This window comes from Podarcis vaucheri, assembly GCF_965113315.1.
Source record: "Podarcis vaucheri genome assembly, chromosome: 4".
Taxonomy (NCBI): Eukaryota; Metazoa; Chordata; class Lepidosauria; order Squamata; family Lacertidae; genus Podarcis; species Podarcis vaucheri.
Window position 1 is genome coordinate 57,928,125 of NC_138762.1, and position 14,540 is coordinate 57,942,664.

A 14,540-nucleotide genomic window follows, 5' to 3' on the forward strand; every position below is an offset into this window, starting at 1 on the left:
CCTGCAGCCCCTTCTACCCTCTAAAAATCTGCTCTACAGAGTTGGGGACCCTCTGGATTAAAATGAGAGGCAGTGCAAGAGGCTACAGGTGAAGGGCAATTTGGCAAAAAAAACCCAAAACCTTTACGATGGCTGAATCCTCCACTAAATCTTGGTCTTGCCTGTGAATGGAAGGAGTGCTTCCATTTGCTAGCACCTAGGTATTGTCAACAGAAGATTTCAGAAGCTGATGCCTATGTTATCACCTCCAGCATGAATAGGTTGTGTGTGTGTGCGCGCGCGTGCATGCAAATGTATATGGAAGCACACATAGGATGAAAAAGTGTTGGGAAACTATTGTTGGACTACAATTCCCATCATGGCTCAGTTGGTTAGAACATGGTGCTGATAACAACAAGGTCACTGATTCAATCCCCTACGGGACAGCTGCATGTTCCTGCATTGCAGGGAGCTGGACTAGATGATACTCAGGGTCACTTCCAACTGTGAATTGGAATAATTCTGTGAATTATTTCTATGAATTATTCCTACCCCTGAGAATTGGTCACTCTGGCTGAGAATGATGGGAGTTGAACAAGTCCAGTGACATCAGGAAAACCAAAGTTAAACCTAAATCACTAAGTTAAACCTATTGAAACTGGTTTAGTTTGAAAGTGTAGACATGCACTTAAGCCTTACATCTAGGCTAAAACTGGTTTCATGATCAATATTAGTTATGATAAGAGTTATCTGTGAGGCCGCCTTTTTACTGCACCTACTTCTGAAAGACGTTATGACATGCTCTGAGCTTTAGCAAGAGCCTATGTTGCCAGGTGGGATGCGGGTGGCCCTGTGGGTTAAACCACAGAGCTTAGGACTTGCCGATCAGAAGGTCAGCGGTTCGAATCCCTGCGACAGGGTGAGCTCCCGTTGCTCAGTCCTTGCTCCTGCCAACCTAGCAGTTCGAAAGCACGTCAAAGTGCAAGTAGATAAATAGGTACCGCTCCGGCGTTTCCGTGCGCTGCTCTGGTTTCGCCAGAAGCGGCTGAGTCATACTGGCCACATGACCTGGAAGCTGTACGCCAGCTCCCTTGGCTGATAAAGCGAGATGAGCGCCACAACCCCAGAGTCGGCCACGACTGGACCTAATGGTCAGGGGTCCCTTTACCTTTACCTATGTTGCTAGGTATTACATATTGCTTAGTATTATATAAAGCTACCTGGTCAACCAGTTCAGAACATCAGTATTCTGGTCTAAGGAATATTTTGCTGGCACTCATTCTCAATATAGCTTGTGCTTAGGGCATGAACTCTGTCCATTGCTATACCAAAGCGACTTTTGTGGTAATTCTACTGTGAATGTTCACTTCAAACTGGTGAATCCTATATACAAAATCATAAATAGCAGAGAGAAAATGACTTCTTTTGTATTATATGGGGTATTGACTTTGGTGTACATCTTAAGTAATGACCACCTGCAAATACACACACACACACACACAATACCAGCCAACCAGATTTTACATGGAAAGGCAAAACATATACAGCCTAATTATATTACATGCCAAATAGGTTGCACTGTACATAAAATCCAATTGATTTGTGCAGGGTTGTGTTCCAGGGATAGCGCATATATGCAAAAACGTGTATAGTTAAGCCACTCCCTTGGCACTGCCCCCGTGCAACCATCTTTACCTTCTGCAGTTCGAATGCCCCCAAGAAAGGCAGAGGGCTTTTAAGGTCCCCACCTTCCTTACTGGGATCTGGGGTGTTCTCTCACAGGTTCTGGGAGTCTCCCGCAAGATTTCACAAGGCAGAGAGCTCTTTTTGCACATGGTTTTCCTGAAAATGTATATACCGTATTAGAGAAAATGAATATGGACATGTGCATGAATTTTTGAGTGAACTGTTTTCTTTTCAAATGGCAAACTTGTGCAGAATTGGGATGAACTGAATTTGAGGCTGGAAAATGAAAGAAGCAGAAATTGACTGGTTTGCTCATCTCCAACAGGGCCATTCCTGTCGTGCAGCAGTTAAGCAACTTGCTTCCTGGGCCACCATGAAAGAGGGAATATGTGAAGGCTGGAACTGGTGTCTGAGTGGTACTGCAAGATTTTGGAATTATTTTTAGCTGATCATTGGCCATTGTGGCTGGAGCTGCTGGGAGTTAGAAACCAGCAACATCTGGAGTTTCACAAGCATTATTTGGGCATCTGAGTTCTGCTTCAGGTAGCAAAACAGCCTGCCCTAATGCTGACTATATGACTGTTTCTGTGGTATTTAAAAATGAGAAGTATTCTGTCAATTAATCTGTGTTTGGCCTGAAATATCAATAGATACCAACTGTTAAGCACCGTGGTTTTACCGCTGTTGCTTTAGCAGTTGTTTGGCTGTTATTGCGGTTATTTAAGGAGATGAAAGGCTTTCTGCCTGTGTCAGCAAATGCACCTTGGCTTCTTTAATAATAAATAAATAACCTGACAGAAAATATTGGCTGGAGAAATCCAATCCTCCCTAACCTACGTGAGGGGTGAGTTGCGGGGGTGGGGTGTGGAAAAGAAGGGGGGGAGATCACCATATTTCCCTTTTCCTTCTTACATAAACATGCTGCACCACAGAAGAAGAAGAAAAAACCCCACTTACAAAGCAAGTATATTTATTTATTTGCTTTTATATACAGCATACATACCTAACACGATAGCTCTCTGGAGAATGACAAGCAGCCTTCCATTAGCCAATTTGTGGCTCAGTTTCAAGATGCAAGGCTGTAGCACAGCGGGGCAAACTCAGCGTGAATGAAGTCAAAAGAATTACACCAGAGAGAAATCTCACCCCGTCATTCGTACTGTTTCTTCATTGTTTTCTGTTCATTTCCTCATTTTTTATTATATTTTTAAAGTGCCCTGGGAATAAATAATTGCATTTGGATATGATGGCATATTACTTTCAAAAAATAAGCAGAAACACAAGCATAGGATGTATTTCTTACCTTTGTCGTGGGAATTCAGTGAAATAACAGAAATAGAAATGGTGAGAAATCTTTGTATGATACCCCCTGGCAGAGCTAGGAACCCTGCCCACTGCCTACTCATAGTGGCCCTATTTGTCATGGCCAGGCCATAAAACTGAGCACCCTGTTTGCATACCCATATTCTTATAAGATCAACCTATCTCCAATCTGTCTAACTTTCACATGGCCGTTCTAAAGGCTGTTTCATTCAGTTTCTGCATTAAAAAAAAAAAGTTAAAAAATTATAAGATCATGCAAATTTGCCTCATTAATCATTAATCCCTTCAGCTCAGTACTGCCCACACTGGCTTGCAGTAGCTCTTCAGTGTTTCAGGCAGGGTCCTATCCCAGCCATACTTCGAGATGCAGGGGACGGAACCTAGCACTTTCTGTATGAAAAGCAGATGCTGTTCCACTGAGCTAAGACTCTTCTCCAATTCATTATTTTTCAATACAGTGGTACCTTGGCTCTCAAACTTAATCCATTCCGGAAGTCCGTTCCAAAACCAAAGCGTTCCAAAACTAAGTTGTGCTTTCCCATAGAAAGTACAGTGGTACCTCTGGTTACGAACTTAATTCCTTCCGGAGGTCAGTTCTTAAGCTGAAACCGTTCTTATCCTAAGCGTGTTTCCGCTAATGGGGCCTCCCTCTGGTGCGCGATTTCCATTCGCACCCTGGGGCAAAGTTCGCAACCAGGAGCAGCTGCTTCCAGGTTAGCGGAGTTCGTAACCCGAAGCATTCATAACCAGAAGCGTTCATAACCAGAGGTACCACTGTAATGCAAAATGCATCAATCCGTTCCAGACTTTAAAAGCAACAACCCTAAAACAGCAATTTAACAAGAATTTTACTATCTAATGAGACCATTGATCCATAAAATGAAAGCAATATCAATGTACTGTAGTATAAAATACAGTAAATAAGACAGTATTGTGGATGGTAAAAATTAAAATTATTCTTTTTCTTACCTGCACTGATGATAGTCATTGTTTGGATGGGGGGCTTTTATCCATTTCCGCAGTCACACAATCAATCAATCAGTAGCTGAACTGGGTTCCCCACAGTCACAAAAACAAATTAACCAAAAAAGCCTCAAAAACACAAAATAAATAGCAAGAACAAAAGCACCAAACTTAATCCATTCCGGAAGTCCATTTGACTTCCAAAATGTTTGAAAACCAAGGCGCAGCTTCTGATTGGTGCAGGTGCCCCAGAAACAATAGCCGACAACCACATTGGACGTTCAGCTTCCGAAAAACATTTGAAAACTGGAACACTTACTTCCGGGTTTTCGGTGTTTGGGAACCAAGGCATTTGAGAACCAAGGTACCACTGTACATAACTTACAATATTTTGAAGGGGCCCTGTCTTTTTTTCCAGGTAGTACCATAGCTGTTATCAGCATCTAGGAGGCCTGGATTTCACTGCAATCACCATGGACATATTCAAAATGAGTTCACAAATGCCCCTGAGAGCAAAGGGACAAGATGATGCGTAATCCCTTCTGGGGACGTGACACATACATTGTCCCTGAGATTTATCTTGAATTTGTTTGTGTCTTCTGCAGCATCAGCTACTCCTCTCAGCATTCCCCTCTCAGTACGAGGGGAAATCAAGAGAAATGGATAGAGAGCAAGGTATTTAAAAGCCACATGCCAAGAAAGAAAGACACACACACACACACACACACACACACACACACACAAGCACTGTGTGATTAATTTTTGAGATCAAATTCTTCACTTGGTTCAGTGGAGTAATGTAAAAAGTATGTGGCCATGCAATTTTCCTTCACCTTAAGAGTGAAAAGTAATAGCATTTAAATGCAATCCTAGTTTGTGAGCATTTCTCAGGAGACACTCACTTTCTGTTTAGAATTATATTATACTGACATCTGGTGGACATGGAAATAATTGATTGAAAGGTTTGTGGGTTTAAAAACAACAAGAGACATTCAGTGCATTCACTGAAGCTGTTCTACCGTAAATGCAGTGGGGTGTTTTTAGGGGAAAGAATGGCGCTAGTACTCACCATGAAGTTGTGACAGTACGTGCCACTCATGGTGGGGGGGGGGAGGTAAAGGTGTAAGTACTGCAGACCCTTGAGTACATACCCCCAGAAAAAAGCACTGAATAATTGCATTCATATAACATGTTCTCTAGTCTGGTCCTAAGAAGAAGAGTGTGGCATAGAATATATGCAAGGAAAACCATTACCAAGCTGTAGTAATGGTAATGACCACCATGATGAAGCACGCTTGAAAGGCTTTATGTATTGAAAGATAACTGCTGTGGCATTTGTCCTCTGCGGCTGGAACCACATGAAAGCAGCTGCCCCATGGCCCCCTTTCAGGTGTTTTCCTCCATGCAATCATAATCATGCGGAGGAAGAGAGTGGGGCAGCCCTGCTTCCACTGAACAACACCAGCTACATTCTGGGGAGCCGGCCCTAGTGCGAAAAACAATGCCTGGTCTGATCTGTATTTGTGGGCTTCCTCCATGACGTAGAACCCCTGAACATGCAAGCTCCCCTCTGAGATCATGCCCCCAACATGTGGATGGCAGAGATGCGATGGGGCATGCTGGGGTCAATGGGTGGTGCCCCGTTCTCTTCCTCCATGTGATTTTGACTGTGTGGAAAACAACTCCTGAATAGATCTAATGAGTTATAATAACTACATTTGATATACAACAATGCGGGTGAACAAATGGCACACTTGGATAATCAAGATAATCAAAGAAACTCCTGCAGTCTTTGGGAAACCCTAATTACTGAGAGCTTATAAAAATTGGTGCAAGTTCTGAAATTGCTTGGTGAGCTTCCTTAAGGAGACACAGGAGGGCAGACAGAAATGCTTCTAGGCAGTTGTCCATCACACTTTTGTTAACGCAGGAGGACACTCTCTCCTATGCCTGTCAGAAGAAAGTCTCACTTCAATTCACTTATTCCCACATAAGTGTGCAGAGTAACCCCCTTTCCCTAACTCCCTCTCTTCCCTAGTTCTACATCTAACTTTGCTCGTTTGTGTGGTTATTTTTAAAAAATGGCTAAACCATACATTTTTTTAAAAAAAGTGTGTCTAGGATTGCAACCTAAGAAAGTGTTTATTCAGAAGTGAGATCCACTGAGTTTAATGTGGCTTACTCTCCAGTAAGTGTGCATAGGATTGTAGACTAAGTTTAATGTTTAGTAGCTGGGGGCCATAATTATGGAGTCTTAAAACAGGTTTTCTTTCCCAATGGGCATTTACATGGTTATGAAGCTACATGGCGATGAAGAAGGAGGGTGTGGGGAGAAGATTGAGTGTACTACAAACAATGACATGTCTCTAGTACAGTCTCCAAGTTTCTGAAAAGCCATCCTTTGTGCTCAGCTTTCGAAACCGTATTCCTTTCCTGAAAAATTCCAGTATCTCCGCATCCTTACTCTTAAAATGGAAATGGAAATATTTAACCAATATGTAATATTTTGGGGCTTGATTAATGTTTGTATGATCCAGCCAAGAGAATGACTTAACTTTTGGGTATCTCATTAAGCATAGTACCCAGTTTGGCTTTGATTGAGTTTGCAACCTAAAATTAATCTTTGGCTTTACTTGCGTGTTGTTTTGCTTCACACCGTACTCTGTGTTTCTATCAGTGCTGGAGACAGCTGAGTTTTGCATCTAGCAAATACTAATCTCATAAAGTCAGCCTAGCAACTCCTGCACTTCACCTTAAAAACTGCTACAAGTGGCAGACTTTGGGGCTTCAACTTCATGCTGAGTACTTCTTCTTTCTAACATCAAGCCTGAAGAAGAGTTCCAGAGAGGTCAAAGCCTTGCTCATTACTTTGTCACATTTGAATTGATCCTAATGAAAGTTATGACCCTACCGCTGCTTTTGGATCCTGCCCCCACAATAGGCCAGAAAAGCATTCGTGGCTGTTAAAGGAAAACTGCTGTTCTCTATTCTCTGTGGGAGAAGTGCTGTGTTTACTAAACCATTTAGCTCTGACCTAGTTAGACATGAATTAAGAAGGTAATTGCCTAGGTGTGCACACTATTAAGGTATTTCTAGAAATATGTGCATATTATGGAATGGAACATTTTTTCATTTTGTCTAGCACAGGGATAATACTGTGGCACCGACTGGGCTTGCTAGCTATTGTGTTTCAAGAGCTTCACTCTTCAGATCACTAAAACTGTCTGACATTTCCTTTTGTGCTACCTTAGAGATGCAAAGACTAATGTCCCAGGGGCTAGCGAAGGTGTAAGATTTCACATTTTTTAAAAAGGCTGAATTATAATAAGATCATTTCTATCGAGAATATCTTTTTAAAGCATGTTATTTGTCAGAATGTTTTACTGTGTTAATACTTTATTCTCTTATTCATAGAGTCCAGCAGCAAAAAAGGAGGTGGCTCCTATGCTCTACGTCATATGCAGAAACTGTCTTCTTGACTGTTGAACCCACTGTTGGTCTCATCCACTCAGTCCACCAAAGCCTGTCTTCGCATGCAGGGCATGTTCCTGCCCTGAGATCCTCACCTGTTTAACCAGCCAGGTGAAGCCATTCCAGGAGTGTGGCCGCTGTCACATGTTGACAGCTTCTAGGAGCTACAGGTGAGAGCTGAGTGCAGGGGTGGACCAATGGTGAATGAACTATCCAGAAGGAAAAAGTAGTGTCCCCCCACCTGATATGCCAGGAGATACTGCCCCTCCTGGCATAGAATTGATTCCCAAACTCTTCCGTTTTGTTCATCTTCGGGGTGAGGAACCCGTGGCCCTTCAGCATTGTTGGACTCCAGGTCCCACCAGCTCCAGCTACCATAGCCAGAGATTATGAGAGTTTTAGTCCAATAACAACTGGAGGGTCAGTTTCCCATTCCTGATATCTGTACAGATCACAGCTTTATCATTCAACAAACTTGCAGCTTATACCAGACAAAACATTTCTACCACATATTCCCTTTCCTGACCTCTAAATAAAATAATGGCTATTTTGATTTAGAAATGGCAATCCTAATGCACTAGGAATTCTCTACAATAAGTGCTTTGGAGCTGACAGCCTCTGGTCAGTTAGGCTTCACAATATGTTACATTTCCTAAGTAAACAGAAAGGGAAGCATTCACTATTTTCATGGCAGTGTCTGGTTGTACTCATTTGATCTGCCCCCTGTAATTAACAGGATGGGTGGCCTTAGCTATTCATAAAAACTGCATTAAGTGAAGTGTTTTCAGGACTGCCTGTTTGCTGAGGTGAACACTCTACGGAAATGGAGGTATACAGGGATGGATTTTAATGTGCAGTAGGAAGAAGTGATTATCATGCCTGACTCTTGTGCAGTGAAAAACAAATGGTAAATTATATGCAGGCACACAACCTCAATCATTTGGTGTTGTGAAACAAGCCTTTCTCTCTCCCCCTCTCTCTCTCTTCCATGCATCCAATAGTTCACAAGGCAAAGCGGCTTGACTTCTCCTGGAGGTGGAACAAACATGAACAAAACTGCTTCTACGGAGGTAAAGAGCATATCCCAGTCCTCCATGTTTCCTGCATTTTGTGTTCCACATGGAGATACTTTACCTCCTGCAAAAAATACAGCATATATGAAACTTATACATATGGCAGTGATTGTAGATTCCAGAATTGAGAACTGTGGGTGGGCAAAGCTGGCTCTTAATGTTACAAAAAGATGTGTTGGAGTTCTACTTTGTCTGGAAATACTGTCTTATAATTAACCAATAATCCCTTCCCAATTCTCACTAATCCCCTATTTGTGGTGGTGACTAGCAGTACAGTGGTACCTTGGGTTACAGACGCTTCAGGTTACAGACTCTGCTAAGCCAGAAATAGTACCTCGGGTTAAGAACTTTTTGAGGTTAAGAACAAACCTCCATAATGAGTTAAGTTCTTAACCCGGGGTACCACTGTAGTTACTTCAGGAGTGGGGAACCTGTGGCCCTTCAGATGTTGTTGGACTCCAACTCCCATCAGCCCCAGCTAGCACAGCTAGAATTATGGGAGTTGGAGTCTACAGACATCTGGAGGGCCTCTCCATTCCTGGGTTAATCCGTATCTTCCCCCTCCTTGGTTGTGATCAGAGCGACCTCCACCCTTCCCAGGGCTGTAAACGAAGATGCAAACTAAGCTCTGAGAAAGATTAAGTAGAGTTCCTGGAGCCACTTGTCTTCACGGAGGAGTAGTAAATGTCTGAAGAAAAACACCACAACTGCGGTGTTTCCAGCAGCTTATGAGAAATCCCGTGCGTAACTGGAAGCCTTAAATAAGCTTACGCAAACCTTGGTTCAATAACAAAGCATTTTACCACCCGAGGTGGAGCAGCAAATTGCCCAGCCCAGTCTAATTTTGGGCCTGGAGACAGAAACCTCCCACAAGCGCCTCTTCGCTGCCCTGCCAAGAGAATTGAAACCACTTTGTTAATTATTTAATTGTTCACCTGCTGCCCGTTCCTGACACCCAAAGTGAGCGGGCCGAGGCGACCCACTCACGCTAGTTAATGGTCGAGCCGGCCCTGCTGAAGAAAGGCAGCCTGCCCCCCCCCCACGCCCCGAAAGATGTTCTGGTCTCTCCCTCCCCACTTGAATCAACGCCGTTCGGCGGGAGACCCGCGTTTCCCTCTGCAACGCGTTGATTGGCCGCGTGGAGGAGGCGCGGACGGAGCAGCCCCGTCGGCGGGGAGGGTTGTTTGCGGAGCTGGCCGCCCTTCGGGGGACTTTTCCTGCGAGCAATTTCCAATCCCGTCACATCCGCTGCTCGGCGAGGTTTGGGAAGTTACTTGGCAATTGTTTGCAGGATAGGAAAAAAAGGAAAAGAAAAAGAGGAGGAGGAGGCGCGCCGCGGCGGCGGGAGACTTTCTGAAGCGCCGCCTTGGCCAGAAGAAACTTTCCTGACGAGCCCGGGGGTTGTCGAGGTTCGTCGAGGCAGGCAGGCATGCGAGGAAGGAGCCCAGCCGACCCCGGGAGGGCGAGATGACGCCGGGGCGTCGAGGCACCGCCGTCCCCTCGCCTCTTCGCGGTCGCAGCCAGGAGCCGCGGGCGCGCGGCCGGCCGCTCTCTCCCCCTTAGACGTAGCCGGGCGCCGGGATGGGCAGGGCGCTGGCAGCCGGGTGTCTCCTGCTCCTGGTGGCCGCGGCCGCCGGGCGAGGCCGGGCTGCCTTCAGCCTCCCGCTGCGCGTGTCTCCGCCGAGCGCCCCCGACGGCTCGCTCGTCCCGGTGCCTGTGGCGCTGAAGCCGCGGGGCGGCAACGGGACCGGCGGCAGCGCGGAGCGGGAGCAAGAGGCAGAGGGCTTGGCCTTGGCTTCCGACCCCAGCGGCGCCGTCAACTTTATGGCCATGGTGGACAACCTGCAGGGGGACTCGGGACGCGGCTACTACCTCGAGCTGCTGCTCGGCACCCCGCCCCAGAAGGTACGGGGGGACGCGGAGGCCGGGGGGGCCCCACGCGGTTGGGGGGGCGGGTATGTCGGGCGCCCCTCGAGAAAGTAGCAGGTACGGATTGAATGCCCGTCAAGGAGCTCGCTGCATCATCTAGGAGAGGGATTCCCTCTCCCCTCCTCTTGTCTCTCTCGGGGATTCCGATTCCCAAAGTAGCTGGCGTCGTTTTAGTCTGGATACCTTACGACGAATTGCGCAACAATACCATAGCTGTTGTGAGGAGCTTTGGGAGCTGCAGAAGAACATTAAAAGAGCTTCTTTGGATTAGACCAAAGTCCCCCCTCCCTTAGTCCAGGGATCTGCCCTCCAGATATTTTGGAATTGCAGCGCCCATACCTGAACATTGGCTATGCTAGCTAAGGCGGGTGGGAGTTGGAGGGCTTGAAGAATGAACTTCTTTCTGTTCCACCACCATTCCCTTACATTGGCTGACCCCGTTCTCCTGCTATGAAAGAAGAGAGGGATTTTTGTACAGGTTATGCATAACTTCAGTAAACTTCTATCAAGCGCTGCCTCCCCCCCCCCCCAATGTCCTTTTTCTTTTCCCCAACAAACAAATCTTAGATGCTTTCATCTTTGCTTGCAGGGAAAGAAAGTGCTTTGTACTCCTCAATATGTTGCTTTCCTTTTCCACCTGCAACTTTTCCTGCTCTCACAAATTGTGCTTGAGATTTGGTTATTGGAACGGAGCTCCATCCTCCAAATGCAACAGCACCATAGATTTATGAATGGAGAACCTGTGGATGTTCTTGGACTGCAACTCCCACCATCCCTGACTATTGGCCACGCTGGTTGGAGCTGATGGGAACTGGAGTCCAACAGTGTCTGGGGACCACACATTCCTTATTCTTGATATAAAGGCATTTCAATACTGTGCAAATAAATGCCGACCTTATTCTTAGTTTTCAGGGTATCCCATTTGCCTAAGCCCTTCCATTCACCCGAAGCATGCCTTGATAGCTATATGTATTTTATTGTGTTATAAGGGTTGCAGGGAAGTGTTAAAATATCTGGACTGTATACCTTAACTGTAGTTTGGAAGAAAAATTGAATCGAAACGTCTAAATTTCTCTTGTGGAATACCATGCTTCAATTAGCATTCATAACTAACAAGTACCTGGCTTTTATGAATGGCATAAAGCCAAGAAAAACCTGTATGTAGATAAGTGACAGAGTAAGATTGTTCCATAACTAAAAAGAGGACTAAGCTGACTCACCCCTGCCTCAAGGACTATTTTTAAGAGTCCCCTTTAAGCTGCATTTGTATAACTAATCACACTCAGGGTTAATAACACTTTTTGGACTTTGGAAAACATTTGGAAAGCTAAGAAATTGTGAGTACCATAAAATGCCCATTTCACAGAAGCAGAAACTGATAAAGCACAGAACCCAGCCCTCCCTCCAAAAATAGGCAAACAAATCGAACACAGGCCAGAAAAGCAGCCCAAACCCACAACAAAACAACCCCCCGAAGTGCAAAGAACATTCAACTAAAAGAATGAAATGGTAAAGATTGTCTTGATTGGTGCCAAGAAGGGTGCCTCAGGGTTCTGTGTTGTCCATGTTGTCCATACTGTGTTGTTAGTATGTTGGGGACCCCATTGGTATGTTTTACCCTTTATTTTTCCTTCAATATACTTTGTATCCCTCCATTCATGAGTGTCTGCTTTGAGAATTGGCTTTTTGGTTTGGGAAGAACTCTTGAGTATTTCAGAATAAGCCCAGCAGAAAAACTGAGTGTTCCTTTGTGTAATTTTACCCAAGTGCTACTCAGAGTAGACACATTAAAATTAGTGAGCCTATGTCGGTCATGTCCTTTAACTTCAACTCTGAGCGAGTAGGACTTGCGTTGAATGCCATCCCGTGTTGTGAAAGGAGACTTGGCTGTTAATGTAATAAAACTGTATCGTATGCTGTTGCCTAAATGTTGATCAAAAGTATCTTTCTGTAGCTTATTACTGTGGCCAGACGGCTTGTTATATTATGTTCTCTTAGTTACCTCCATTGGAGGGGAAAGCTAGAATTTTACGACTTGGACTCTGGAAGTATGAGGAGGGCCTCCCCTGTTGACAGTGTGCGTTTGTTTGTCCCTGACATTCTTTCTCTCTCCTCCCCACCCCCTAAACATTTTACACATCTGAATCCTGTCTGTAGGCAGAATATGGCCAACTCATATCCCATGCCGGTAGGCTGACTTGGAAGGGTTTTTTGAGGCCCATTTCAGTGAGTAGAACTCTGCACGGATTCGAAGGCTGTTAACAAAATCCTTGTGCCTTGAGTCTAGGCCAATAGGGCAAAATCCTCACTTTACATGATGGTGGTAACAATATTACTGACATAATAGATGTGCGCCACCATATAAACACTGAGTTTTGTTGCATTTTGCAGGGCATTTTATTCCATGCAGCGCTTTCCTTGCCACCTTATTTCCATTTATCGACCTAGACTCATTCTGAGCACAAGGGGCACAAAGCATTTCTCCCATACTGGCAAGGGCAGTTAAACCTTTCTTTCTTGACTTTGAGAAGCTTGCCATGCCTAGAGTCCAGGAATCCTTGGTGTAGGACGCATGGAGTAAGATATCCGTGGCATCTAATGCAAAATGTCTCTTAACATCTTTACCCCTTTCCCCAAACCCCACAAACCTGTGTGACACATCAATGTAATATACTAGGTTCAGTGCATGTTCTGCTTTGACAGTGTATAAGCACAAGTGGGAGAAGCAACAAAATACTGCAGTGTGAAGTTCAGGATGCCAGCCAGCCATGCCCTGTTTCAGGATATTCTGTTCCATTTCAGCACTCCCTCTTTCCCATCCTGCCCCAATAGTCAGCATTCTGTAACCACTGAGCTGTTTTGTGGTTTCCCCCTTTAGGGTTTTTCCTAAATGATTTTTGTTTGCATGTGTTTGTGCCCAAGCCTGCTGATTTTACCTTCCCATTGTGTGTGGATACTGCATAATCCTTATGTAATTCAAGGATCCATATTTGGAGAATGTGTTCACTGTTTACTATATAGGATTAATATATAATGTGGAAGCATCCGTCGAAGCAGATTCTCAAAGTAGCTGTTGGAACACGATGCCATTTTAAAATGGTTTCCCTGATCACTGAAGCATTGTTTTGTTGCAATCATCTATATGCCAAATAGTAAGGAACTGACAGCTTTGAGCCAAAATGTGTGTTTGACAACAACAGTTAAGTTATAATTCATCCAAATGTGAGTATGGGCTTGTGAGAATCTTGCCCAGACAGGAAGGACTCCTCTGAGCAGGCCATATGTTGCTTTTCTCTGTGCCTTCTGGTGCCACTCATATCACTGTATGAGGAGCTGACATGACTGCAAGGGGTGGGGGGAAGAGGCATACACAGTTTGAACATGAACAAACATTGTGCCTTCAGCACTTAAAATGCCACAATTGCAGGAAATTTGGCAGAATTGTCACATTCCTTGGGGAACACCACCATGGTTTCCCACCAACAAAACCTGTTGGATCTCAGCCTAATCCATTGTCCTATTAAGGGTGGAAAAATATCTCCTAATATTTTAAAATAGCCTAATGAGCCCTTATATTGGATTGGGGCAGCAGCATTAATGGGTGATGTTTTTAACCTTTTCTGTGTACCATTTTCCTGATAAAACTGACCCCTCCTAAAACAGCTATTGTTCCCAGTAGCAGGAAAGTACATATATGATACCACTACCTGTAGTCTCCATCCTTTTGGTGCTAATAGCAGCTGGAGGGGATGCAATTGGGGAAGGGTTAAATCACCCCTTACAGTGTGCTGCTCTGATAAAGCCTAACTACCCATTTCTCCCCCTGCCCCCCCCCCGGCTTTAAAGGGAAGAAATCTGGGGAACCAATAGCAGATTTATTGTGCCACATCAAAAATAACATGGGGGGGGGTTTGATGTCGCAGTTTAGGCTTCAACTTGAAACTGCTGTTTGGAAATGCATAAGTCCCATATTCTGCAGCTCTCTGGTTTTTTGCTTGTTCTCTGATATTTTTTATTTCAAAGAGCCTGGGAAGTTCTAGGAAGGTTGTATTGATTCTTAGAGCTCTTTTGTACTTTCTTTCATTTCTTTTTTTACAGAATTACAGTTGCTAGACA

At 44.7% G+C, this 14,540-nt stretch overlaps 1 protein-coding gene across 2 annotated transcripts in view; it reads left to right on the forward strand.

Annotated features, from left to right (window-relative positions):
- The first annotated feature begins 10,061 nt into the window (after positions 1-10,061).
- Positions 10,062-14,540, forward strand: part of BACE2 (beta-secretase 2) — a 40,356-nt gene continuing 35,877 nt past the window's right edge. For both annotated transcript variants that reach the window (XR_014219372.1, XM_082221344.1), the window contains exon 1: positions 10,062-10,400. Coding sequence is in view for 1 of the 2 variants with exons in the window: in XM_082221344.1 (XP_082077470.1) it covers positions 10,077-10,400 (324 nt within the window). In the remaining variant the exon portion in view is untranslated. The remainder of the gene's footprint in view (positions 10,401-14,540) is intronic.